This window comes from Pan paniscus, chromosome 15, assembly GCF_029289425.2.
Source record: "Pan paniscus chromosome 15, NHGRI_mPanPan1-v2.0_pri, whole genome shotgun sequence".
Taxonomy (NCBI): Eukaryota; Metazoa; Chordata; class Mammalia; order Primates; family Hominidae; genus Pan; species Pan paniscus.
In genome coordinates, this window is record NC_073264.2 from 71,758,868 (window position 1) to 71,784,582 (window position 25,715).

The following is a 25,715-nucleotide window of genomic DNA, read 5'->3' on the forward strand; positions in this document are numbered from 1 at the left end:
AATGCAGCTTCTGGGTTAGTAGGTGTGGGATTTTCAGATTCTGCATTTCTGATAGGTTCTCCTGTGATGCTGATGATATTGGCCCAAGGTCTACACTTTGAGTAGGAAGGTTTTAAAGCAGCATATCTGAACCAATATACTGGTTAACTGAGACCCACCCTCAGAGTTTCTGATTTCTTAAGTCTGGAGTAGGATCCTAGGATTTGCATTTCTAACTGTTTCCCAGGTGATGCTGACACTGCAGGTCTGGGGACAGCACTCTGACAACCGGTGCTCTAGAATCTTTCTTTTTCTTAACATTAAGGAAGGGAGGGCACTAAAAAATATGTCAGGCTTCTCCATTGCCTCCAAAATCAAATCCAAACTCTTCATCCAAAAGCCCCCATAATCCAACCCAGTCATTTCCCACTACTTCTCATTAGGCTATAAAATCAAACCACTATGCCCTAAACACACCTGAGATTTCAAACATCAGGACTGCCGCTGGATTTCCTCACTCCGGCTATGCCACTTCCTTCTATTTCTTCATGCCAAATCCTACCCAGCCTTCAAGGTCCTCAAATGCTATTTCCTCCATAAAGCCTCCTGATCTACCACTACTCAAAAAGCTACCTCTCCCTCCCCCCCTCAGGGCTGCACAGCACTTTTCGTTCCTCCCCAATGACAGGCACCATCTGTACCTGGTCCAGCGACTCTACCGGTGGGTGGTGTATCTTCGCCTGTAGACTGGGAGTTTCTTGAGGTCAGGGGAGTGACTTGCCTATCTTTGCCTCTTAGCCTTAGCAGATCCCCAGTAGACAGCTGACACTCAGAACCGACCAAAAGAAGGAAGGAATGGGACCTCCTGAGGAAGGGCACAGAACTGTCCTGTAAATGGAAACTAGACCGGACGCACGCCAAGCCGATGACCCACAGTAACAGGTGTTCTCCATCTCTGATGTCTGTGATTCATCCTGCACAGCTGCGCGCACACAGCACACGCATACACAGGCTCCCAGAATACGGCGCCCCACACGCTGTACAGCACGTCGCGTTCTGGACGCCCCGGCGGCCACACACACCGAGACACACCTCAGCGACAACCTGGATCCACAAAAAGGAGGCCCTGCCCCCTTAAAAAATACTAACACCTTACTGCAAAGAACTAGCAGCTACGGCTTGCGCCTGCGCCCCTTGTTCCCCGCCGCACCTTTTCTGGCAGTTAAGAAATCTATTTCTGCACGCATTTCGTCGCCGCCGCCCCCCATCCCTACACGCACGCACACACACACACACACACACACACACACACACTCCCCTTCCCCTACACCTACCCCCCTCCCCCCACCTCCTTTCAGACTAGGCGCGCCTCGCAGAGCGGGATTGAATGGGAAAGAGCGGGGCCGTCTTTGTCATTAATCCTCCCCTCCTTCGGGCAAGCCAAGCTTCTTCCGGGTCAGCGACCATCCCCGCCACCCCACTCGGGGCCACGGTCCCCCCGCAGCGCTAGTCCCGGGCCCGCGAGCACCGGCCCCCGCCACCCGCAGGTTGCGGAGGGAGGAGGGCGGGAGCGGGCGGCGCGGAGCCGGGAGGCGGGGGAGGGGCCGGCGTCCGAGGCGGCGGCGGCGGCGGCTGGAGCAGCCTCTGGCAGCAGCGGGGAGAATGGGAGTGCGGGGCGCCAAACCGCCGCGGGGTGTCACGGCCGCCACGAAGCCTGCGAGGCGCGGGGCCGGCGCCCGCGGCTTTTAAACCCGGGAAGGCGCGGCGGCGGCGGCGGCGGGCAGATCGCGGCGCGCACCAGGCGCCGGGGCGGCGGCCGAATGGAGAGAAAGGGCTCGGCGGCCGGGGCCAAGGGGAACCCGAGCCCGCCCGCGGCCGGAGAGGGGCAGCGGCCACCGCCGCCGCTGTGCGTCCCGGGCGGCGGCGGAGGAGCCCCAGCGAGGGGCCAGGTCGGGGCGGCGGCCGAGCCGGCCGAGCTCATCCGACGAGCGCACGAGTTCAAAAGCCAAGGGGCGCAGTGCTACAAGGACAAGAAATTCCGTGAAGCCATCGGCAAATACCACCGGGCGTTGCTGGAGCTGAAGGGGCTGCTGCCGCCGCCCGGGGAACGGGAGCGGGACTCGCGCGCGGCCTCCCCGGCTGGGGCCCTGAAGCCCGGCCGCCTCTCGGAGGAGCAGAGCAAGACGGTGGAAGCCATCGAGATCGACTGTTACAACAGCCTGGCAGGTGAGCCGCGCCGCGCCCCCCATCCCGCGGTCCCCGTTCTTTGGCCCGGTCCCTCCGCGGACCACTGCGGCGCTTCCGCGGTGCAGATTCTCCTGCTGTGACTGTGTTGCTCTGGGGAGAACCCGGGAGGGAGGCGCTTTGGAAAAAGTGTGACTTTCAGGATTATGCCTTTCAAAGGCCATAGTCATCTCTTGTCCCTTCGCTAGCATACATCGTAAATCTCACCTAGAAATGACTGGATAGATAGAAGGGGACCCAGCTGGCCTGGCTATGGCTGCTGCTGCTACTGCTCACCAGTGGACCTGGGTCCAAAATGCGGAAGCAGCGCCCGGGGTGGGCCCCCGCAGCCACCGCTAGCCCAGCTTTTTCCTGCGGGTGGGTCCCAAGGGAGGCCACGCACCTGTCTGCTCTCCTTGGGTAGCATGAGCACCAGGATTGGACCTCGCCTTTTACCCAACTAACCGCATCCCTGTAGGTAAGATCTTCCCCAAGTTTTTTGGCCCCAGTAGCAAAGGGGAGTTTGACACCATGCCTTCAGCATCTTGAGCAAAATGGATTCCAGAATGCCACTTTCTTCTCTCTGAGCTCTGCTGGGGCTCCCGGTTGCCAGGTGAAGATCTCTATCTCAAAAGAAGCTTGGTTCATGGTTGGGCTTGAACTATGCTGCATTCTCCCTCTCCTCCCTGCCCGTTTCTCACTATGTGTAGCATCAGTCCTCACGCCAGCTGGCTGCTAGGGGTGAAGGAAAAGGGGGCCCCACTCTTGGGCAAAGAAGGTGTACATTCCCACATTCCCTTTGGGGATAAGAGCCAAAATCAGGGATTTAAAAATTGTTTAATTTAGGCGCAGGAATATTTAAAGTCTCTTAAAAAAAGAAGAGTCTGGCTCTTGCCAGGGCCTTCCTGGGAGAAGGTGGGAGAGGTTGGCAAAGGCAACTTGAAAAGCATTCTCTCCTCTTCTCTTGCCCCATTTGGTGAGATTCTGGCATGGTCAACCTTCTCCGACCAAACAAAGGGCAGTTCCTCCTAGTTCCTGACATGTGAGGTTGCCTAAACTGTCTATGGACAGTTAGAGCAGGGTAGGGGTGGAAGAGTGACTGGGTGTGGCAGGGAATGGTGAATGTGTCTGAAGCCGAGGCAGTGGTGGGGGAGTAAAAATAAATACTGGCAATTCTGCTCTGTTCTTAAATGCAGATCTCTCTGTTCCCTCTGAGATTTCTAGTACCAGCCTACCTCTGTCTTCCCAGAATGCCATGCCCAGTCTCATCTTTGATCGGGTAAAACCCAGGCTACGGAGGCACTTTGTAAATTGTAAAGTACTTTACAGACTTAAAGGATTAATAGAGTAGTAGTAGCAGCAGTTGGAGGAGTGGTGGTGCTAATAGCAATACTAGCAGTAATAGTAGCAGATAAAATTGTAGTACAGCAAAAATGGACTCTTTCAATCCATTATAAGATACAGCTTGAGTCCTTTAGTTCCTGTAAGTCTTTGGCATACTGGCTGCTGCCCCATGAATAGTTAAAGGGCAGAGCAGCCATGGGTGGAGAACGAGGCACTGTGGATTGCTAATGCGGTGACTTTGGAGTGGTAATGGAATCTTATATTTAGTCAGTATTATCCATGGACATTCTAGGGCTGCCAACCAGTGGCTAGCACTGCCTGCCCTCCACCCCAGACGTGGTTACTTTTCCATGGTGAAATCAAAGATGTGTCCTTGGTCAGGCCAGCCCAGTCAGGGCAGGACTGAAATCTGGATAGCTCCACCACTCCCATCCTCACCTCACACACTGGAAAACTTCAACGGTGAGAGAATGCAAAGTAGCAATAGCAGATATTCCCCCTCTGCTGCCTTCTCCAGTGCTCACCACTTATATTAATAATTAATTGTGTGTGCTGTTAGGCATCCTCCATACATTGTCTCTTTAAATCTTTATAATCTATGTAAAAGAAATATGATCATCAGTTTTGCAGAGAAAAAGCTCAAGGCTCCGGAGCCATTCTTCTCCAAAGGCAATGTTCTTGTCATCATACTTCGATGCACAAAGTCAGCATCCTCTGGGCCTCTGTCTCACTTGAGCCCAATTTCAGGTGGGCTCCAAAGCCTTGCACTTTGGAAATTCCTTTGGGAGATCTCAGGCCTGGTAACCAGGAGAAAGAAATAGAATACTTTGATTCAAGGCTCTAACGGGCTATTTCCAAATGTCAAGTCTCACAAAAGAAAGAAAAGAGTGATTATAAGCAAAGCAATTTTGTCAAAGCCAAAATCTGTATCCTGTATAGAAAATTCAGCTAGGAGGATGGTTCAACTTAAAAGTCACTCTGGGGCTGGGCGCGGTGGCTCACTTCTGTAATCCCAGCACTTTGGGAGGCCGAGGTGGGCGGATCACGAGGTCAGGAGATCGAGACCATCCTGGCTAACACGGTGAAAACCCGTCTCTACTAAAAATACAAAAAATTAGCCGGGTGTGGTGGCGGGCACCTGTAGTCCCAGCTACTGGGGAGGCTGAGGCAGGAGAATGGCATGAACCCGGGAGGCGGAGCTTGCAGTGAGCCGAGATCGTGCCACTGTACTCCAGCCTGGGCGACAGAACGAGACTCCGTCTCAAAAAATAAAAAATAAAAAATAAAAAAGTCACTCTGGGGAGAAGTAGAAGCCTTATGTTTGTTTCCTTCAGGGCTATGTATAAAATCAGTGATGACTATTTCAGAAGTCCCAGCTAATAGGAAAGTATCCTTTCTTGTCAGATTACAAAATAATCAATGCCTATAATATGTATTTTCTTTTGTAAAACACTAAAACGTTTAAAGAAGAAAATACACAATTACCTCTAATCCAGTTAGAAACCCACTGTGGTGTATTTCCTTCCTGTATTTTTTTCTGTGAATAAATGTAAACAGTTTACAAAGCTGAGGTCCTCCTGTGTATACAATCAGGTATCCTGCTTTTAATCCCATTTATTTATGTCAGAAGCATTTTCACATTTCATGAAAATATTTTCATGAAGATTATTTTAAATAGCAACAGAAAAGTTGTACATGTGTATTTATACTTCTCATTGGCTAGAAAGGAAGGAAAGATGATCACTGGTATTGCTGTTAGAGCCAGAACAGTGCAGCATGGCCCATGAGATATCTTTTCCCCTGTGTGCCTGCTAAAAGGAAGGAGACCAGCAACTGGAGGTTTATTCTGGAAGAAAGGCCGCTGACCCTTCGACCAGGTCTGCAGCACCAGCTGAGTAGCCCAACAAGCTCCAGGTTCTGGGGGAGTCTGAATATATTTAATCAAGGATCCATCCTCCTTCTACACAAAGCTGTGCATAGAGAGACAGGACTGGGTTTTAGGAGGAAGTTGGACTACTAGCCCAGAAGTACCTGGAAAATTAAGCTGTGTTGCTAAGGGCATCGCTGCTCCAAACAAGGGTGGTTATGAGGTTTCTGGAATACATCTAGGCTCAGTGAACCCTTGTACTCCACATGGAAGCCTCCAAAAGAATAGCAAGAGGACAGCTAGAATGTGCTAAGAGATGTCAGTCTAAAAACCTATTTGGATGACTTGAGGGGATGCATGAAGGGTGTGCAGGCAATTTGCAAAGGGCACCAGGTTGTGGTCTCTTCTGGCTGGGATTTCCTTTTGGTTGGAAGAGATCTGGCCAGTTGTGCTGGGCCCCTGGATGTGATTTTTGCATATCTTGTTTTCCAAGAAATTCAAAGAAATAGGTAGGGATCGTTCTGTTTCTACGGAATTTTGAATGATCCTGATACAATGATTAGAAAAGATATCCTGACCTTCCTGGGGAGACATAGGAATCTGATCTTTACAGAGGCTACAAAGGAAGCATGTATTGGCCTGTTGATGGACTCTTCTTGACATTGAACAAGACACAGGACTCCCCTGGGGCCTTGGAATGTTCAGTGTAGAACCCTTTGAAGGGCAGAGTCTTTTGCCCTACATCTATTCCTGTGGGGCTGTGGTGGCCCTAGCTGAAGTGTGATCAAAGGGATACAACACACAATAACTTTGTTGGTATTTTCAAATGATGTTCAAGGCTTGAATGCCAGCAGTAGAGATGGAAATCAACAAACCATGGCATTGGACCTGAAGGCTAGGAGCTTGTGCCTCTGTCCCTGGGATACCTTGTGACCTTGGATAAGCCCCTGCCATTTTACTTTACCTCCATTTTCCCATCTACTCAGAGCTATGTTTAGGAGATTTTTGTTGATCTTACCAAAGGGGCAGCTAATATCCATTGATCCCAATTGAAGCCTTGGGATAGGGATGTGGCAAGGCCTAGAAGGAAGTCACACTGGGAAATGCCTGGGATGGTGCTGGTTTGAAACAAGCTTTTCAGTGCTTGTGGACATGTCTTAAAGCCATGGGATCAGAGCCAGCCACATAATTTGCAGGGCCCAGCATGAAATGAAATGTAGGACTCTTTGTTGAAAAGGCAGGGAGGAAGTGTCGCTAAAGATCCTGAAAGATAAAGCTTTTTTCTTTCTTTTGTTCTCTCTTTCTCTCGACTTGACATGGTGTTTTGTATTTGCTATTTGATGTCATTGCAAATAAAAAATTTTAAAATTTAATTATTAGCATAGATTTTACTATTCTTTATGATGTGTGGTGCCAGTTTTAAATGAACTTATAAGAACACTTATATGAGGAATTATAAAAATTATACAATTTATACTTCTGTAGCTCATACATGCATATGTATTTATTCTTACTAGAACAGTGGAAATGCTGCACCAAATAAACTAAACTATTTTTATTTCACTTTTTTATATGTGTACTTTATATGCATACTTCATATGTGCACTTTCCACCAGGCTTTCAGATGAGCCAGGAAAGGAAAAGGGAATACACGTGACCCTACCCTTTCCTTCTGTGTCATCATTTTCAGCATGAGTGGTTGGCTAATATGGGAAAGCAACATAGGTAGGAAAGGATATGATAGGGTTCCTAGATTATTTGTGTTTCTGAGAACATTATTTTTTTTTCCATGTTTGAAGCCATTTCTAGTTTGAATGGAAAGAATGGCCGTTTGGGACTGGCAGCATATTCATTTAGTTATGGGCATAATTAAGTCTTGATGAACTCTCACGCATCATGGGGCTCCTAGAATTCTTTGCTCCTGGGGCATTGTGAATGCTATATGCAAATAGGGCAGCAGAGAGTGGTATTGTGCCCATCTCCTCTGTCCCTGCTCATGCTGTGTTGTCCCATCAGACTTCACTTAAACAAAACGCAAGTTTAAAGATAAAGTGACTAAGAATTTCAAGAAGGCAATAGCAGAGTATTAAATGAAGTACAGGTTCCTTCTGAGTGTGGGGCTCTATGCAACAGCACAAGTTGCCCACCCTTGAAGCCAGCCCTCAATGGGACACCAGAAGATGGCTGGATGGATACATCTGAGGTGGACAAAATTGGATACAGACTCTAAGGCGGAGTCTAAGAACAAAGGGTATTCAACAGATGTTGGTGTAAAGATGGATGAATTACAAATTTAAAAACTCAGTGGTGAAAAGGAGGTCAGGGGCTAGAGACAAGCAGTAACCTTGCAGTCAGAGGATGAATTCCTAGGGTAAGGATTGGTCAAAAGAAGGGAAAAGAATATAGGCCTCATGCCAAGATGCTCAGCCAAGATCTTGCCATCCCGATGGGAGAGCTTGACTGGCTAAGCTGTTGTTGACCTGGGGCTGTTCCTTAGGTAGCACCTTGACCAATAAATCTTAAGGGTCAAGTAAATGGGGCTTGTAATACCTTCTTCCAAGGAAGAAAGTGAGAATTGAAACTTGCAGAATGCTTTCAAGGAAGGTACTGGGAAGAACATTACAAATTTAGACACTGGGCTGAGTTCCTAAAGTGGATTTGGAAGCTCCTTAGTCCACCTCCAAGGGAAATAAGTCAGGTGGCTTTTAGCCAGGAACTCTTTAGGACATCTTGAAATCAGAGTCCCTAGAGCCAAAATACATGGAAGTGCCCCCTCCAAGGCAAGGAAATTCATCTGCAAAGCAGACAGGAAGGCCAAGATGTGGAGCAGCCAAAAGCAGCTCCCAGAGCTTTCACTGGTTGTGGGTGACCTCCAGATTCACTATAAGGAAATCCTCTCCTCACAGCTGTTCTCTTTCACCACCAGACTGTGCCTACTCCAAACAGCTAGGATGAAAACTGAATGTTTCAATCAACCAACTAGAGATTTCCTAAGCCCCTTTGGGAAGGCAGATGTCCATATTTGCAACAAAATTTTCCGTTTCACCCAGATGATTAGTGTGGCCCAGGCACGGAGCAGCAACTCTAAGGTCTAGCTCGGACAATGGTACCAGACTTAAAAAAGCCAAAGATAATGCTGCAGGGATTAAAGGAGTTTAGCCTAACTGTGGTATTTATATGGTCTTGGAATTATTTATTACCACTGTAAAGCTCACTATCTTATACAGACATACAATGTCATATCCCCACCAAAAGTGTGAAGTGGTACTAACAAGCTCAAGATTTCTGTAAAATCAGAATTTTGATTTTGGATTTGGATATGACCCCAAACCCTATATAGGCACGTGGATTCACCTGTCAATACTACCAGCTTGTCATCCCACATGAGCTAGGCATTTCCAATCATAGGGATATTCACCACCATCTGAAGCAAACTTTTTGACAACCACCACCACCAAAACAACTATAATAATAATGGTATCAGTAATGACAGAAAGGATTACCATGATGAGCCCAGCACATAGTAGATGTTCCACAAATGTGTTTGAAATGAATGAAAATGCTTTTCCCAGCATCTGTCTCTTGTTAGGGATCCAATAAATTCAATCATTCCATTAACGTTTATTGAGCACTTATTATACACCAGACTCCAGGCTTGGGGGCTGAGTATAGAGCAGTTAATATGAAGGACAAGATCCCCGCCTTACATGAACTTATGTATATATAATTTCATTTGATCTGTACAACTCTGTGAGACAGAAAAGTCAACCTTGGAACAGTTAAATCACTTGCCCATGGTCACATAGTGGTATATGGCAAACTGGGATCTCTCAACCACTGGGTCTGTAATTCCAAAGCCTGCAGTTTTAGCCATTCACCCTACCACCTCCATCTTTAGGGGTTTCTTCCTTAGATAATAAAACTTGTCTCACTGAAATTTCTTTTAATCCATCAATATTCTACTCTTTGAAGCAACACAGAGTATATATCATCTCTGTAGCAAAGACAAGCTTTGACATTTTTAGGGTAACTCTCTTGCCCATCTTCCAGTCTTTCCTTCTGGCGGTTAGACATCCTTTTACTGTGAACGTGCCTTGTGTGATTAGGACTTCCATTCCATGGCCATCCTGGGTGGTTAAGGGGAAAGTGTCCTGTGTTCTGAAACCAGGTCATTGTTTCCCTAGGTCCTGCCATGTCAGTAGGAAGGTGACCTGAATTTGTATGGACAGTGGGGAGTGAGAAGCCCTGTGAGTCATAATTTCTAACGAACATAGAGACTGCAGAATCCCCGCCCATGTCTCTCCTCTTTTCTTCCTCCCTTGCTTTAGGGTGTGTGAATTCCAGTTAAGAGGTCTTGAGAAATTGAAGTAGAAATGTGAATAGTAGGAGTTCATTTCAGCCATTAAAGAATATACTTGGCTGGGCACAGTGGCTCACGGCAGTGGTCCCAGCACTTTTGGAGTCCAAGGTGGGTAGATCACCTGAAGTCAGGAGTTTGAGACCAGCCTGGCCAACATGGTGAGACCCTGTCTCTACTAAAAATACAAAAATTAGCTGGGCATGGTGGCGCGTGCCTATAATCCCAGCTACTGGGGAGGCTGAGGCAGGAGAATCGCTTAAACCTGGGAGACGGAGGTTGCGGTGAGCCGAGATTGCACCACTGCACGCCAGCCTGGGCGACAGAGCAGGACACCATCTCAAAAAAAAAAAAGAATATACTTGATGAGGAAAATAAAAGGGGTGTTCTTTGAAGGCTAAAATTTCCCCAATTCTCTTCAGACATCTTCTTAAGAACGTAGCAGAAGTGGGGCTTAGTGAAAAGGGACCTGGACTGCAAGTTCTGTCTCTAACTTTCTGTGTGCCTTGGATCAAAGAATTTTACCTCTTGGACCATGGTTTTCTGATTTTCAGAAAATTAAGGGTTGAATTCTAAGATCTCTAATCTCCTTTCCAGGTCTTAAAGAAAAATTCTCCACATCATTCTTTCTGAACTGTGTGGCCATTACATGGAATAGAGAAGTTCTATGTGTGCTTAGAGATACTAGTCTCCAAAACCTATATTACTTGAAAAGGCAGAGTGTAGAACAGTCTTTAATATGATTTTCTTTGTGTAGAATTTTAATAAGAGAATAAACACATATGCTAGTACAGTGTTCGCATTCAAGAAAATTGTCTCAAGTCATACCAGAGAAGCAGTTAACCGTTACCTTTGAAAAAAGAGGCTAGGCAAGGAATAGGACAGAGAGATTTTAACTTTTTTTTTTTTTCTTTTTTTGAGACATAGTCTCATTCTGTCACCCAGGCTGGAGTGTAAGTAGCACGTTATCAGCTCACTGCAACCTCTGCCTCCTGGATTCAAGCGATTCTCCTGCCTCAGCCTGCCGAGTAGCTGGGATTACCAGCGTGCGCCACCATGTCCAGCTAACTTTTTGTATTTTTAGTAGAGATGGGGTTTCGCTATGTTGGCCAGGATGGTCTCTAACTCCCAGCCTCAAGTGATCCCCCTGCCTTGGCCTCCCTGCATGCTGGGATTACAGGCGTGAGCCACTGCACCCGGCCTAACTTTTTACTTTAAATCTTTCTGTAATGTTTGACTTCTCTACCTACATACATTATTACTTTTTTTTTAAGAAAAATGATGACATGGGTTATCTGTGTAGAGAAATTATGAGTAATTTGCATTTTAAAAATATTCCTGAAGAAAACATAACCTACAAACATAATTTTAATGCCATTCTGGGTATTATCATGCCCTGTCTATACTTGTCGAGCAACATTATCCCACAAAAAAAAAAAGTTTGAATGCCTCAAACTTTCTCTCAATATCTCATAAAAAGACTTGTCTCCCTTTCTGCAGTGGCCACCATCCCAGTCCACACAAAGGGCTAGATCCTGGCAGCATGGTACCCCACAGAGTAGGAGCATGCCCCCTAGACTCTGTTGCACATTAGTGACAGTTTGAATCTTCTGGTGAGGCAAAGAAGAGAGTTGAGTCAGCACTTGTGATGTAAACTGGTTCTGAATGTTAGTCATATGTCTCTGGTGTCGAGGAAGGCATGGTGTAGGTGCTCAGCATCCAAGGTTCTTGTTAGCTCCTGAGTCTAGAAATTCCGCATGTTGGAGGCTCAGCCAGAGCAGCCGGAGCATCCGGAAGGAAGCTCAGTCATTCCATTCATTGGATTTTACTGGACACTCGCTATGTCTCTCCACAGCCCAAATCTAAATCCTTTCTGGTTTAAAAAAAAAAAAAAAATACATGGAGTGGGGGCAGTTGGGACCAGAGTTTTAGTCCAGGCTCTGCTGCTAACTTGTTCTGTGACTTTGAGCAAGTCACATCCTGCTAAGCCTCAGTTTCCCCATCTGTAAACACTGGGGGTTAGATCAGCTTCCTGCCAAGCTTTCTTTCAGAAGCATTGAACTATCCAGGATTTCAAAAGGCTTCTAGCAACCCCCTCCCTGCCTTGATCTTTCTGGGAGCAGTCAGATTTGGGGAAGGAAACAGGAGACAAGCTCTCTTTTATTCCAGCTTACTGGTATGTGCTGACAATAAGTATTAAATGATCCCAATGAGATTTCCAAGGCAACCCTTGCAAATCTGGGGGTAAACCAAATGGACGTCAAAGCCTCCTTGGATGATACAGTCAGGCACTGGATTTCTGAGAGAAAATGAGTAGGAATTGAAGCCTATGTAAAATATTATCTGGGCCCTGGAATCTAAATTGATGGCACCAAATAGTACTCATTGCTGCTGTATCTCCCTAGATTATCCCCAAATTCAACTAATCAAGCAGCCATTCAGCATCAGAAACCTGGCAATGCCAGCTGTATTAGGCCAGGAAGTACTGGTAGCAGTGAAAACAAAAAACAAAACAAAACAAAAGCTTTTGATAAACAGACTGGCAAGAGTTTGAGAGAACAGTTGCTGGCTAAGTTCTAGCATCTCAGAGAGTTCCTACCCATGGCTCAAGGCTGGAAAGCCCTGGGGATTCTGGGCTGGATCTGAGCATTTGGGGATGTGATTCTGGGCCTGTTGCTTATATCCAATCAGAACTGCACTCCTTTCTCTAATGGATCTGCACCTCCAGGTTGTGGAGACCACAGGACCATTGGAAACTTGAATGGACTCTGATGCCTATACAGAGAGAGGGGTATCCCATGAGTGCCCATGAGGATGGAAGGAAGATAGAACACACAGGAAAAGACAGGAAGCAACCTAGACCTCAGAAAACCTGAGGGGTAATGTGGCATAATGGAAACAGGTCTTTACATAGTGAAATCTGAATCTGAATCCTAGCTTCCCTACTTCTTCCTCCATTAACCTTGGACAGGACCCAACCACTGTGGCTTCTGTTTCCATGACAGCATGTGAGTAATAATAATGTACCACATAGGATTGTTATAGTGATTAAATTAATGATACATGCACACATGCCTAGCACAGTGCCTGGCTCATAACAGATGCTTAACAGATGCTAGTTAATATTTGAATCTAACTCCTACTCCAGTATGCATGAAGACAGAGGAAAATATAGGGAAAGAGAGGGGGAAAGAATGCAGCAAAGAAGGTTATGGGGAAACACGGGAAGCAAGTGAGCAAAAAGGTGAGGACAAAACAGGGGCCAGGGGAAAGAGTGCCATCTCCCTAAGTGTCTGCAAGACAGGAGAGGTGAGAAGGTATAAGCCAACAGCCTTTGGTGTGGACATTGTCTACCACCATGCCTGGTGTATTCCTGGTCAAGGGAGGCTGAGTGAACATATAACTCATCAGTTAGTTGAAAGACCACAGAGTTCCACCATGACCAAGAAAGAACCCATGGGTCAGGGGTCTATGCCCCTTCCAGCTTCTCAGGATTTGGGTCAGTCTAAGAAACACTTAGAAACTGTGGGTTCTAGGCACACATCATCTCCAGCCTGAGATTCTCCAAGTGAATAAGGCTCAGTTAGACAGTGCCTGTTCTCTGCCACTTTTCACACTTTGCCCCAGGATTCCCCCTGACCCTGTCTTTGAAATGAAACAGCAGGGAAAGAACTTCAGGCACTCTCACAAGTCAGACCAGTTGAGAATCTGACAGCGGAAAATAAGGATTTGCCTGCTGGGAAGAGAAGATACATGCTGTGATCATTTGAGTCCCCAGGGGAGCTTAACAAGAAAGAAGGCTTTCTGGTGGGAAGAGAAACAGAGGATGGCAGAGGCTCGTAGAAGGAGACATCCGACAGAGAAGCCATGGGGCTGGCAGCCTTGGGCCTGCCCCACCCACCCTCTTGTGCATCAGGCAGATGCCAGCTTACTGAGCTTCCTTATTGGGGTAGGATGAAGAAAGTCCTTGGCTTAATCAGGCATCTTGGGAGTGAGAGCACTAGCAGGTGTGTCCCTTGGATCCGCTCACAGCTGCTCCTCCACCAAAACACCCAGGGTCCCTCATGACCCTAAGCATCCCCAGGACAGTGCCCCATGAAGAGGCAGTGCTTTCTGCCTAGGAAACCCTTCTGAATCCCTTTTCACACCTCTCCTCCCAAGTTCCTCTTCCCCTCATCCCCCAGCTCTCTCTGAAGGGATGATAATGGTTAGTGGTGACTTTTTAAAAATAGTTTCTCCCCGGGAGTGGTGGCTTATGCCTGTCATCCCAGCAGTTTGGGAGGCCAAAGTGGGTGAACCACCTGAGGTCAGGAGTTTGAGACCAGCCTGGCCAACACGGTGAAACCCTGTCTCTACTAAAAATACAAAAATTAGCCGGGCGTGGCGGTGTATGCTTGTAGTCCCAGCTACTCAGGAGGCTGAGGCAGAAGAGTTGCTTGAACCTGGGAGGCGGAGGTTGCAGTGAGCCGAGATTGCACTACTGCACTCCAGCCTGGGCAACAGTGAGGCTCCGTCTCAAAAAAAAAAAAATTTTTTTTCTAATTACAAAAGTAAAGCATCATAGTTGCAGAAGGTATTGATACTAAAAGAAAAACCTTAGACAAATTAAATTTAGCAGAGTTTAATTGAGCAAAGAATGACTCGTGAATCGGGCAGCCTCCCAAGCCCGAATAGGCTCAGAGAGACTTCAGTGCAGCCACATGGTGGAAGAAGATTTACGAAACAGAAAAAGGAAAGCCACCGTACAAAAAAATGGAAGCGAGGTACAGAAACAGCTGATACTTAACAGCTCTGCATTTGCCTTATTTGAACTCAGTTTGAACACTTGGTTGCCTTTGATTGGCTAAAACTCAGTTGATTGGCATAAGAGTAGGTTGCAGACTGTTTACACATCCAGCTAGTTTTCAGTTTACTATGGTTCCTTATGTACAAAGAAACCTTTAGGCCAAACTTAGAATATGTAAGGAGGCAGCTTTAGGCTAAATTTAATTTAGCATTGAAAATATAAGAAATTACAAAGAAGAAGCCCAGGCTCAGTGGCTCCCGCCTGTAATCCCAGCACTTTGGGAGGCCGAGGTGGGTGGATCACCTGAGGTTGGGTGTTTGAGAACAGCCTGGCCAACATGGGGAAACCCTGTCTCTACTAAAAATACAAAAATTAGCCAGGCGCAGTGGCGTGCACCTGTAGTCCTAGCTACTCGGGAGGCTGAGGCAGGAGACTCGCCTGAACGTGGGAGGCGGAGGTTGCAGTGAGCCGAGATCGCGCCACTGCTCTCCAAGCGTCGCTTGGGCGACAGAGCGAGACTCCATCTCAAGAAACAAACAAAAAAAAAAAAACAAAGAAGAAGGTAAAACTCTGTCATTTACCACCCCAAGATGACAACAGTTAACCGTTTTGGTTTATTTCCTTGCCGTTTTTCTTCCGTGTAGGTGTATGATCATTTATATGTAAAACAAACATCAGCCAACCCCCTTCAGGTCTACCTTTCCCACTGTATTTAGGAAACAAGGGGTTGTTCTCATGTGGGCTGGGGCCACTGCAGGGACCTCCTGTCTTTTCTCCCCTCCCCTCCCACAGGATGCTGCTCACTCTGTTTGCATGACAACCAAGGGGCCACTCGACTTCCTGTTGCTGCTACTTCCTTTTCACATTCCACGGCACCACTACACCCAGATGTATAATTTCACTAGACTTTACTGAAGGTTATGAGATGCAGAAGGAGTTTACATCTCAAAAGTTGAATAGTAGAAATTCTTCCTCCTAAAATTCATTTGGCCATCAGACCACCAGGAATTTCGAATGGACCACTCACATTTTTTGGCAGGTTCCAGCTCCCCGCCATGCTGCTTGGACTCTTTCTCCCCGCCAGCTCCTCTCAGCTTCTTAGGTTTCCCCACTCTCAGATTCCCTTCATTTCACATACAAAGCAGTCTGGGCATCTTTTCATCTACGTGTGTGCCTGCTACTGACCTCTAAGCTTCACCTTCCCCACCTGAAGCAGTTGATGAAGCCAGTCTCCTCCAAAAAGATAATTTATTCCTTTAAACTCTGCTATAGATATTACAAATTCTTCACCCATACAGAAGGAGCAGAACTTTTAAAAGAAAAAATAATTCTTCACCCTGATACACACACACACACACACACACACACACACATTTATTTTTCACAACATTCAGGTTTATACTGTACAAACTTTAGCAACCTTCATGTTTTTCCACCAGTGTTTTCATTGAAAATATTTTTCAACGTTCCACAGCATGATTGTAATGGCTGTGTAATGTTCCATTGCACCAATGTCCCATTATTTATTTAACTAATCTACTGATGGATACTTAGGTTATTTCCAGCATTCTGTGATTACAGCACAATGCTGCCAAAGACGTGCTCTTTCCACTATACATGTGCCTGTTAATTATCCTATCCCCAAACACATCTGAGGACATGAGGGAAAGATGGTGGGAGAGGCAATAGGAACAGGGAACATGTCTCTGGGGCAGGAGAGGGGATTGAAACGGGGGAGACGTTCTTTAATGTCCAAAAAGAGAACAGGATAGAACTCTGGCTTCTAAGGTCTTCCCATTCTGGCTTAGAGTTTCTGCCAATGAACGTGACGTGTGTACTTGGCCAGAGCTGAGAAGGAAAAGATAATATGGGGCGATGGGTTTCTTCTGAATATTTCTGGGAATACACTCATCTTCACATTCCAAATGGCCAATCTGGCCACTCCAAAGTCCCGCTTCCAGACTGAGGAAGGGGTGTTAATGAAGATTCCAGCAAACAACAGCTCTGTCCTACCAACTTTTCACTACTGCCTTCTCCCTCTCTGTCTACTACACCAAAGTCAAGAGTGAGAGTAAGGGGCCATAGGTGGGATAACTTCTAAGTGTTCTGCCATAGCACCCAGATTGGTGCCAAAGGGCTGAGCTGACCTTAAGCTTTGGCATTACAACTCCCTTGGGCAGATTCCTATATGCTTTAAAGGACTGTCAATGTAAGCTTTCAGCTTACAGGATTTTATACTGACTTTCCATGCAGTTCTTTTACCTGCCACTTTGACAGCTATTTTTGCCAACAGAGGGTAATTAAAAAGAATATAAACTCCTTGAAGATATCAATATCTCTTGAATGCTTTCCATATTCCTTATGAAGCCCTGGGCACAGGCCACGATGAGTGAATCCTTATTGACTAAGTTTACTAAGAGTGCCTACCCGAAATTGTGTAGTGATGATGCGTGGGAAGCAGCAGCTCTGGTAGTGATCCCAAAGGTGGGGCATCCATGTGAAGAATCAGAGGGATTCAAGGGAGCAGCTTGGTTATGATGAAAAGGAGAGATCTCCAAAGACAGTGTTGCTAAAACAAAGAAAACAAAAGACACACTTGACAGTGTTTGTTTGAATCTAGTGCAAGCACATACTAGAATGGAAAAGTGGAAGGTCAGAAATTAATGTGAATGGAATCAAAGGAGATTTAGCCCCCTAGATAAAGCCAAACAGCTCCTGGCAGTAGAAATAGCAGCAGCAGTAGTGGGAGACTCTCTGGGCAGCAGGCAGGAGAAATTGGTATTGGAGTGAACAAAGAAACGGCTACTTGTGGGCCGGACACGGTGGCTCACACCTGTAATCCCAGTGCTTTGGGAGGCCGAGGCGGGCAGATCACCTGAGGTCAGGAGTTCGAGACCAGCCTGGCTAACATGGTGAAACCCCATCTCTACTAAAAATACAAAAATTAGCCAGACCTGGTGGCAGGCACCTGTAATCCCAGCTACTTGGGAGGCTGAGGCAGGAGAATCGCTTGAACCCAGGAGGCAGAGGTTGCAGTGAGCTGAGATAGTGCCACCGCACTCCAGCTTGGGCGACAGAGCGAGACTCCATCTCAAACAAACAAACAAAGAAACAGCCACTTGGAGGGTGCTAACTCTCTGAGCCAGAGTTCTCAGTCCTCAGACTTGATAAAGACCTTCAGAGATCAGCCAGTCCGGGTTTCCACCATTACCACCAGCTCTGTTGGATTGGAACCAATATGGGATTTGGGGTTAAGTAGCACTAGCTCTTTCCCCATAAGAGCTAAGTGGGCTCAGCGGGTCACTTAACTTCCCCAAGCCTCAGCTCCTGGAAGCAGAGCTAATAATAGCTATTTCCCGGAGTCTCCATGAAAGTTAAATGAGTTGTAAAACACCGTATATATGTTAGGTCTTGCTGCCAGTTGGGCATAACCACTGTGGTAGGTGCTGTGTGAGAATTTAAAGATGTTCTAGAGATGTTTGTCTGAAAGAGCAAGGGAGACACATTTCATAAAGAACAGTAATGATCCTGATTTGAGAATGTAGCTATGAAAAATAATTTTATTCTTTGTAAAACTAAAGGGCACATTTGATGATTGTACCTGTAGATCTGACTCATTAGGGAGACCCCCTAACAGGTTCTGCAAAGCATTACCATTAGGCAAGGATGTGCTATAATTTCACAGATATTTAAAAAATAATAATTTCTTAGCAAGTTAGAAATAGAGCAAAATTGCCTGATCTCAGTTAAAAGCATCTGCAAAAAAAACTGAAGCCAACATCATAGTTGATGACAAGAAATGGAATTCTTTCTCTTATGATCCAGGAATTGCACTCTTGAGCTCTTATCTTAGAGAAATAAAAGCTATACCTGACTATTCCTATCAACTTTATTCGTAATAATCAAATACTGGAAACAGTGCAGATATCTTTCAACAGATGAATGGGTAAACAAACTGTAGTACATCCATACCATGCAATACTACAGAGCAATTAAAAAAGGATGAACTATTGGTGCATGCAACAACTTGGATGCATTGCAAGGAAATTATGCTGAGTGTAAAAAGCGCCTTCCAAAGGATTTCATGCTATGTGATTCCATTTATATAATATTTTCAAAATGACAAAATTTTAAAAATAGAGAACAGGTTAGCAGTTGTCAGGGGTTAAAGAGGAAGTGGTGGGACAGGAAGGAGATGATAGAGGAACCTACACATGATAAAACTGTATATAACTAAACACACACACACACACACGCACACACACACACACACACACACACACCCACACACTGGGTACAAGTAAAGCTAGGGAAACCTGAATAAGATCTGTGGATTCTATCAGTGTCAATATCATAGCCAATATGTTGTACTATCATTTTACAAGATATTAGCGCTAAGGGAAAATGGGTAAAGGGTATGGGAGGTCTCTTTGTAGTATTTCTTACAACGGTAGGTGAATCTACAATTATCACAATAAAAGTTTCAAGTAAAAAATAATAATTGGGGGGTTAGTTTTGCAAGCACTAGCTAAGCAAAGATAGGTGTTGTTTCAGGAAGAAACCAGAAACGTGTCATGTCAGCCCTGTTAGGATAACAGTAGACTCTGAATGGAATTGGAGATGCTGGTGGTTTTAGAACTTAGGAAAAAAAGCAGCCGCAGCAGGAGGAGGGGAAACTTTGCAGTTGGTTTTGTTTGCTTGTTTTTTGTTTTTCTCTCTGAATGTAAAGGAACTAGTGGGAGAGAAGGTTCTGGAGGGTTATATAGGAAGTTTCCGGATGAGAAGTATTTACGTATAAAGTGAGAACAGTTTGGCACAATTAGGGTCTCACACTTAAGCCCTACAGGAAGCAGTACCCATGCCTCAAATATGTCTAATGAAGGAATTGAGTTAGAATCATTACAGGCAGGTAAGCATCCTAGGAGGGCAGTGTGTGTGATGGTTAAAAGCACAGTCTCAGGTGCCAGATGACCTAAATGCAAATCCTGGCTCTGACACTTACTAGCATTGTGACTTTGGGCAAGTGACTTGACTTCCTAGGGCCTCCATTTTCCTATCTGAAAAAAATGGGCAAAATACTAGAAGCTAGAATAGATTGCTGTCAAGATTAAATGAGTTAATGCTCAGAGCAGTGCCTGGCCCATTCATGCTAAATAAAGATGACCTGCTCTTCCTCTTATTCCCTTTCTGGGAGGATGGATGGATACTGTCCACTGGTGCAGGGCCATATTCTCTTGAGTGCATCATGCAGCACCTCATCCTTCTGCTCCTTTTCCCCATCTCCTTGGCCGGGGTTCTTATTCTCCAGGGGAATATTTCAAATCGCTAACAAGAGAAGTATCCAGATGTCACAAGTTGACAGCGTAACAGAGAACAATTATTTGCACACATTTGCAGATTTCCAGCTCTAGGACTTGGCCATCTGATACCTGTCTGCCCTTGTGGGTAGTGGGTGAAAATCTACTTTAGATAGAAAATCTACTTTAAATTACGCTGTAGCTTTGTTTATGTACCACATATTGTATATAGGACTCAAGATGGAAATTTTCTCCAATTCATGTACACATTGCTGGGCAAACCATATTTGATAAGTGGCTTTCTAAAGAACTAGTATTTATGAGAATCCATTTTTGTCCCAGCACTGTGAGAAGCATGTAATGTGCATTAATTATCTCATTTCATCATCATAAGCGTTCCCCCAAAGTTCCTATTTAACATGGGAAGAATAAGACCCAGGGTGATCATATAACTCGCCCTCGGGCCTGTGCTAGTGAGTGGCAGAGCTCAGATTCCAGCTCAAGACTGTATCTCTAGACCCGGCATTAGTCTTCAGCCAGGGCACCCAGAGCTGGTACAATACTGTTTGCCTATTTGGTTTGGTTATGATCTATACCAGTCATTCAATATTCTTAATATCAGCTGTCCAGATCCCAAACTTCTTCCACTTTACTACTATGTCATTGCTTCTTGAAATAAATTTGAAAGCAAATCAAATAATTTGGCAAACTTTTGGGAAAATTTTCCCCTAGGAACCCAATGGCCATTTCCTGGGCCCATCTCACAAAGCAGTGACTAGCAAGGTATATTAGTTTCCTAAGGCTGCTGTAATATCACACACTGGGTGACTTAAAATAACAGAAATTCATTGTCTTGTCATTCTAGAGGCTAGAAGTGAAACATCAAGGTGTCGGCAGGGTTGGTTCCCTCTGAGGGCTGTGAGGAAGAATCTGTTCCAAGCCTCTCTCCTAACTTCTGGTAGCCCCAGGCACTCACTGGCTTTGTAGATGGCCGTCTTCCTAGATCTTATTGCATCATCTTTCCACTCTGTATCTGTCTCTGTGTCCAAATTTCTCCTTTTTATAAGGACACTAGTCAAATTGGATTAGGGCCCATTCTAACGATTTCATTTTAACTTGATCATCTCTGCAAAGACCCTGTCTCCAAATAAAGTGACATTCTTAGGTACTGAGGGTGAGGACTGTAACGTATCCTGTACAAATGGATACGGTGCAACCCCAAACAGTGAGGCAGCCTTGTAGAGTAGGTTCTTCCTTCTCGCTGCTGGCCCCAGATGAGTCTGGTCTTCCTTCCATTTAGCCCATGTTTCCCTTCTGTTCAGCAGGTAAAAGCAAACTATAGTGAGTTAGCTATAAGAAGAAAACCAGTGATTGCATGAACTTGTTCTTCCTTTCATCTGGTTTCCCTTTATCTCATGCCAGTGGGTGGCGTTTTGCCCTGCATGCACCAGGAAACACAAAAACAAAACAGGTGCCAGAGTGAGGAGAACTCAACATGCTTTAGCCTGAGGTCTCAGCGTGGTTGCTGGGGGGAACATCACACTTAGGATTTTCCGTCTGTGTGCATGAGTGTCCCGGGGGCTCTTTGAGTAGCTGATTCTCTATTTGCTAAACACGACCCCTCTGTGGGCCTCAGAAGGCCTGCCAATTCTTTTCATAAGATCACACCCTAACCGCCTAAGGCTGGCAGTGGAGGAATCTGTACTTGGGAGGGGTGGTTGGAGATTTGCAGCTTCAATTCTTGTCCCCCAGATTTGCCTTTCTCTTGTAAGTTCACTGGCCACCTCTGCTATCACCCTGTTTGGCTCAAGGAAGGCTGTTTCTCCTCTAGCACTTCTTCCCACGCCTTGATAGAGGCTTGTCTTCATTCTCCACAATTTGGCTGATTCCAGGCCACTGCATTTATTCAGCCTTTTCAGAAGACCCAAAGGCCAGAAAGTTAATAATACTTCTTTCAATGGAGCCTCTAGATATGGTTGTCTGAGAGCTCAGGCCCTTTGCCATGCATCTTCCACCCTGTACCTCTTCTGCTGCCAAGTGACTACATCTTTGAATCCAAGTATATCCACAGAGTCCAGGCCAGGCTCCCTTGCCAGTCAGTCCAAAACCTACCTTTCCAACTCAACAGCCTCCTCTGCTCATGACGACTAATGGTGGAGATGTTTACTCCCTTCAGGGAAGGTCTCACCCCAGTGCCATGACTTGGGAAGACCCACATCAGAACATAATCCAATCTCTATGCCAAAAAAAAAAAAAAAAAAAATCCACACAGCAGGAATCTAATTGTTGTCTTACAGAAGCCCTCTTGATCACTGCTTTACCAGTCTGATTGTCCTCCCCAACAAAAGATACCTGACCTTGATTAATAGGGAGAAAGGAAATCCTTTTGAAGAGGAGCCAGTGAAACAATTTTGTCCTTCTATTAAGTGGCAAACATTTGTATTTAGCGGCTGTGAGATCTGAAAGGACGGTAGAGATCATTTAGTAAAATTTAGATCTCTCATTTTGCAGATGCCCAGAAAGGGAAAGTAATTTTCATAATGTTGGCTAGTGGCAAAGATGGGACTAGAATCCAGCTCTTATGATTCCTAGTTCAGTGCTCTTTAAAATATCGATGCATGCCAAATGGCAGAGTATAGAGACTGTGACATGATAATCCTTAATTCAAACAGAGACCAGGTCACCACAACATGGAGAAACACTTCTCGACAATCAGGAAATCCAAAATGACAATAAAGATCTCCCAGATGAACGGCTCTACCTTGCAAATGTGGACAGCAGAGAGAAAATATTGCAGAAATTCCCTGCTGCTGGTCACCTCTGCCTCCTGGATGCCACTTACATTGATCCGTTTTTCATGCTTATCCGCCTCCACTCTGGTCACCTGAGTCACCATCATTTCATCATCCAAATCCACTCTTGCCTCACAATGAAGTCCCAGATCCTCTACGTGGACCAGAAGGGTCTCTGTGTCATGGTTTCTTTCTTTTCCAGCTTCACCTTTTTTACCCTTCCCTCTGGTTCTCTGCCCCAACCTGGCATGCATGGCTTCCCATACTTTCTGAAATAGGCCATTCCCCTCTCGCTCCCTCTCTTTCTTGGCTCTGCCTTGAAAAGTCACAATTTCACCCAGATCAGTGATTCCCAAACTTGGGTGATTTTACCACCACCCCACCACCCAGGGAATACTTGGCCATTTCCAGAGACATTTTTTGGTTGTCACAAGTGGCATGTAGTGAGAAGAGGCTAGGGGGGCTGCTAAGCATCCTGCAAGGCTCAAGACATCCTCATGTAACAAAAAATCATCTAGTCCAAAATGTCAATAGTGCCGAGGCTGAGAAATACCCAATCTTTAGATCCCAGGTATAATGCTACTTCTTCCAAGAAGGCCTCCCATTATACTTTAGATCAAGGTAAGGCCCCTCCTGCCTGGGTATGCTCCTTCTCTACCTTTGTCCTTCATAGCAGTTAGCCCACATGTGAATATTTGAGATAACATGACCTCTGCCCTCCCTGCCCATCTGTTAGCCCCAGGTGGGTGGGGGGGCGGGTGTCAGCTCATCAGCTGATCCCACTGCCCCGCCCAGTGCCCAGCAGTTAGGCATCAATTTTTGCTTGTTAGCTTTGGAACACAGCAGAAGGGAGTTTCCACAGATGACCTCTCTTTCTCCCCAGGGGCTGTGTGGGTTTCCGATGGCTTCAAATGCATCCCCACAGACACCCCAGAGGTCAAGTGCACAGTCTTGGAAGCCTGACAGAAGTGGGCTGATATCCTAATTCTACCCCCTTCCAGCTGGGTGACCTTCAGCAAGTTACTTCATTTCTCTGGAACTCAGTTTCATCATCTATAAAAGAAGGATAAAAATAGAACCTGTTTCATGGAGTTGATGTGAGGATTAAAAGACATAGTGTATGTGAAGTATTTAGCACCTCTGACACCAGAGAAGGGATTAATAACCATGAGGAGGACACACTGTGGGGCGATGCCACTTATCCTGAGGTCCACTGCAACCCCAGGTCCTGGCTAATGGCTACAGGGATGGGGAAGGAGCAATCAGGAGGCAGCCAGTCCACGTCGTCTTAACTTCCTCAGCCCTCACACGTGCCTGCTGTCATCCCATCTTACCTATCCCATGGGCTTATTAGATGTACCAGTAGCCACCCACCCAAAGCAGAGAGGTGCCTAAAAATCACCTGCAGGTAGCGCTGGGGCCAGCCTCCAGCCTGGCTGTCACCCCCTCCACCCCTGGATTCCCTTAAGAGTCCTGGCCTGGGCCGGGTGTAGTGGCTCACTCCTGTAATCCCAGCACTTTGGGAGGCTGAGGCGGGCAGATCACCAGAGGTCAGGAGTTCGAGACCAGCCTGACCAATATGGTGAAACCCTGTCTCTATTAAAACTACAAAAATTTGCTAGGCATGGTGGTGGGCACCTGTAGTAGTCCCAGCTACTTGGGAGGCTGAGACGGGAGAATTGCTTGAACCCAGGAGGCAGAGGTTGCAGTGAGCCGAGATCGCACCACTGCACTCCAGCCTAGGCAATAGAGCGTGACTCCATTTAAAAAAAAAAAAAAAAAGAGTCCTGGCCTAGCACCCCAACTTCTTATCCAGATTCTACCTCTTGGCCCAGCTATTTCTCCATCTTTCTGGGCCCTGTCTGTGGTGTCAGCTGAGGCTCCACACCCTGTAACCAGCCTAGCCCTGCCTCCCTTGCCTCCCCCAAAGTCTGAACCCTGGTCCACAGCCAGGTATGCCAGTTCCCACCGGATCTGCAGGGGAACTAGAAATATTTTTACCAAATAAGTGCCAGAAATTGATTGCTGTGGTTCCTTTAACCCTTTGTGGGAAGGGGGAGGCTTCCCCATTTCCAGGCCTCTTTGCTTCCCCTGCCCCTGTCACCACCATTTTATGCATTCAAAAAGTGTTATTTTATTTTATTTTTATTTTTATTTGTTAAATGGTCCTTTTCCTAGACTGCCAGGGTCAGCAAACAGAAGTGTCTGTTCTAAGAGGGAGGGCTGGACGGGAAGAGGGCTGCTAGGCCCGGTCAGAGAGGACTTCAGGCAGGGAGCGTGGAAGCTGTGGACAGGACAGCTTTTAGCTCTGGGAGCAGGTGCTGGAGCCAAGTCACACACAGGTAGCAGTCAGTGAGGTTCACATCCAGGAACCTTTTTACAGAAACCCCTCTCTCTCTCTGTACAGCTGTATAAGCACCAGCACAGGCTCTGACAACATGCAGGTGAGGAAGGGGACAGAAGGGCCTAAGACCCTACCATGGAGGGAGAGGGAGGAGAGGGGAGGGGGGCTTGTAGCATCAGCTTATCAGAAGGACCCCCTGGTGCACCAGAAGATTGTAGTCCTGGGTGAACAAGAGCTGCCCTTGGGGGTTAGCAGCCTGTTGCTTCTGTTGACTTGGCTTTCTGCCCTGCAGCGAGTGAAACCTGACAGGTCAGTTTCTAGATCTGGGCTGATTCTCTTTCACTTCCTGGTTCTCATACCTTCATCTTGACAGTCTGTGTATTTCTCCTCATTCTGTGAAAGAATGGAGTTTTTTGGTCCTAAATGCTCAAAAAAAATCTAGTCTCTTAAAAAATCTCAGCAATTCTGATACCTGGGAAGTTATTTAAGGGGTCAGAATGACTGACGTTAGACCCCTGAAGATTGAAATCAGTGACTTGTCTCTATCCTGAGGTGTCTTCTGTCAGTGTGGAAAAGTCTGGGCACAAAGAAGGAACAGAGCATCAGCATTCTCCCCCAGCCACCCAGCCGGGTTGTGAACAGAAGCACCAGTTTTGCCTCCTAAGTCTCTGTTTTTATTTGCTTTGAAGAAGCAGACAGGTGCCTTTTTCCTGTCTCTTTTTTTGT

General features: G+C 46.2%; 1 protein-coding gene across 1 annotated transcript in view; it reads left to right on the forward strand.

Annotated features, from left to right (window-relative positions):
- The first annotated feature begins 1,270 nt into the window (after nucleotides 1–1,270).
- The window catches only part of TTC9 (tetratricopeptide repeat domain 9), a 33,816-nt gene continuing 9,371 nt past the window's right edge, over nucleotides 1,271–25,715 (forward strand). Inside the window, exon 1 of the mRNA XM_003824203.6 lies at nucleotides 1,271–2,205. Within this exon, the coding sequence (XP_003824251.2) occupies nucleotides 1,800–2,205 (406 nt within the window). The 5' untranslated portion in view covers nucleotides 1,271–1,799. The remainder of the gene's footprint in view (nucleotides 2,206–25,715) is intronic.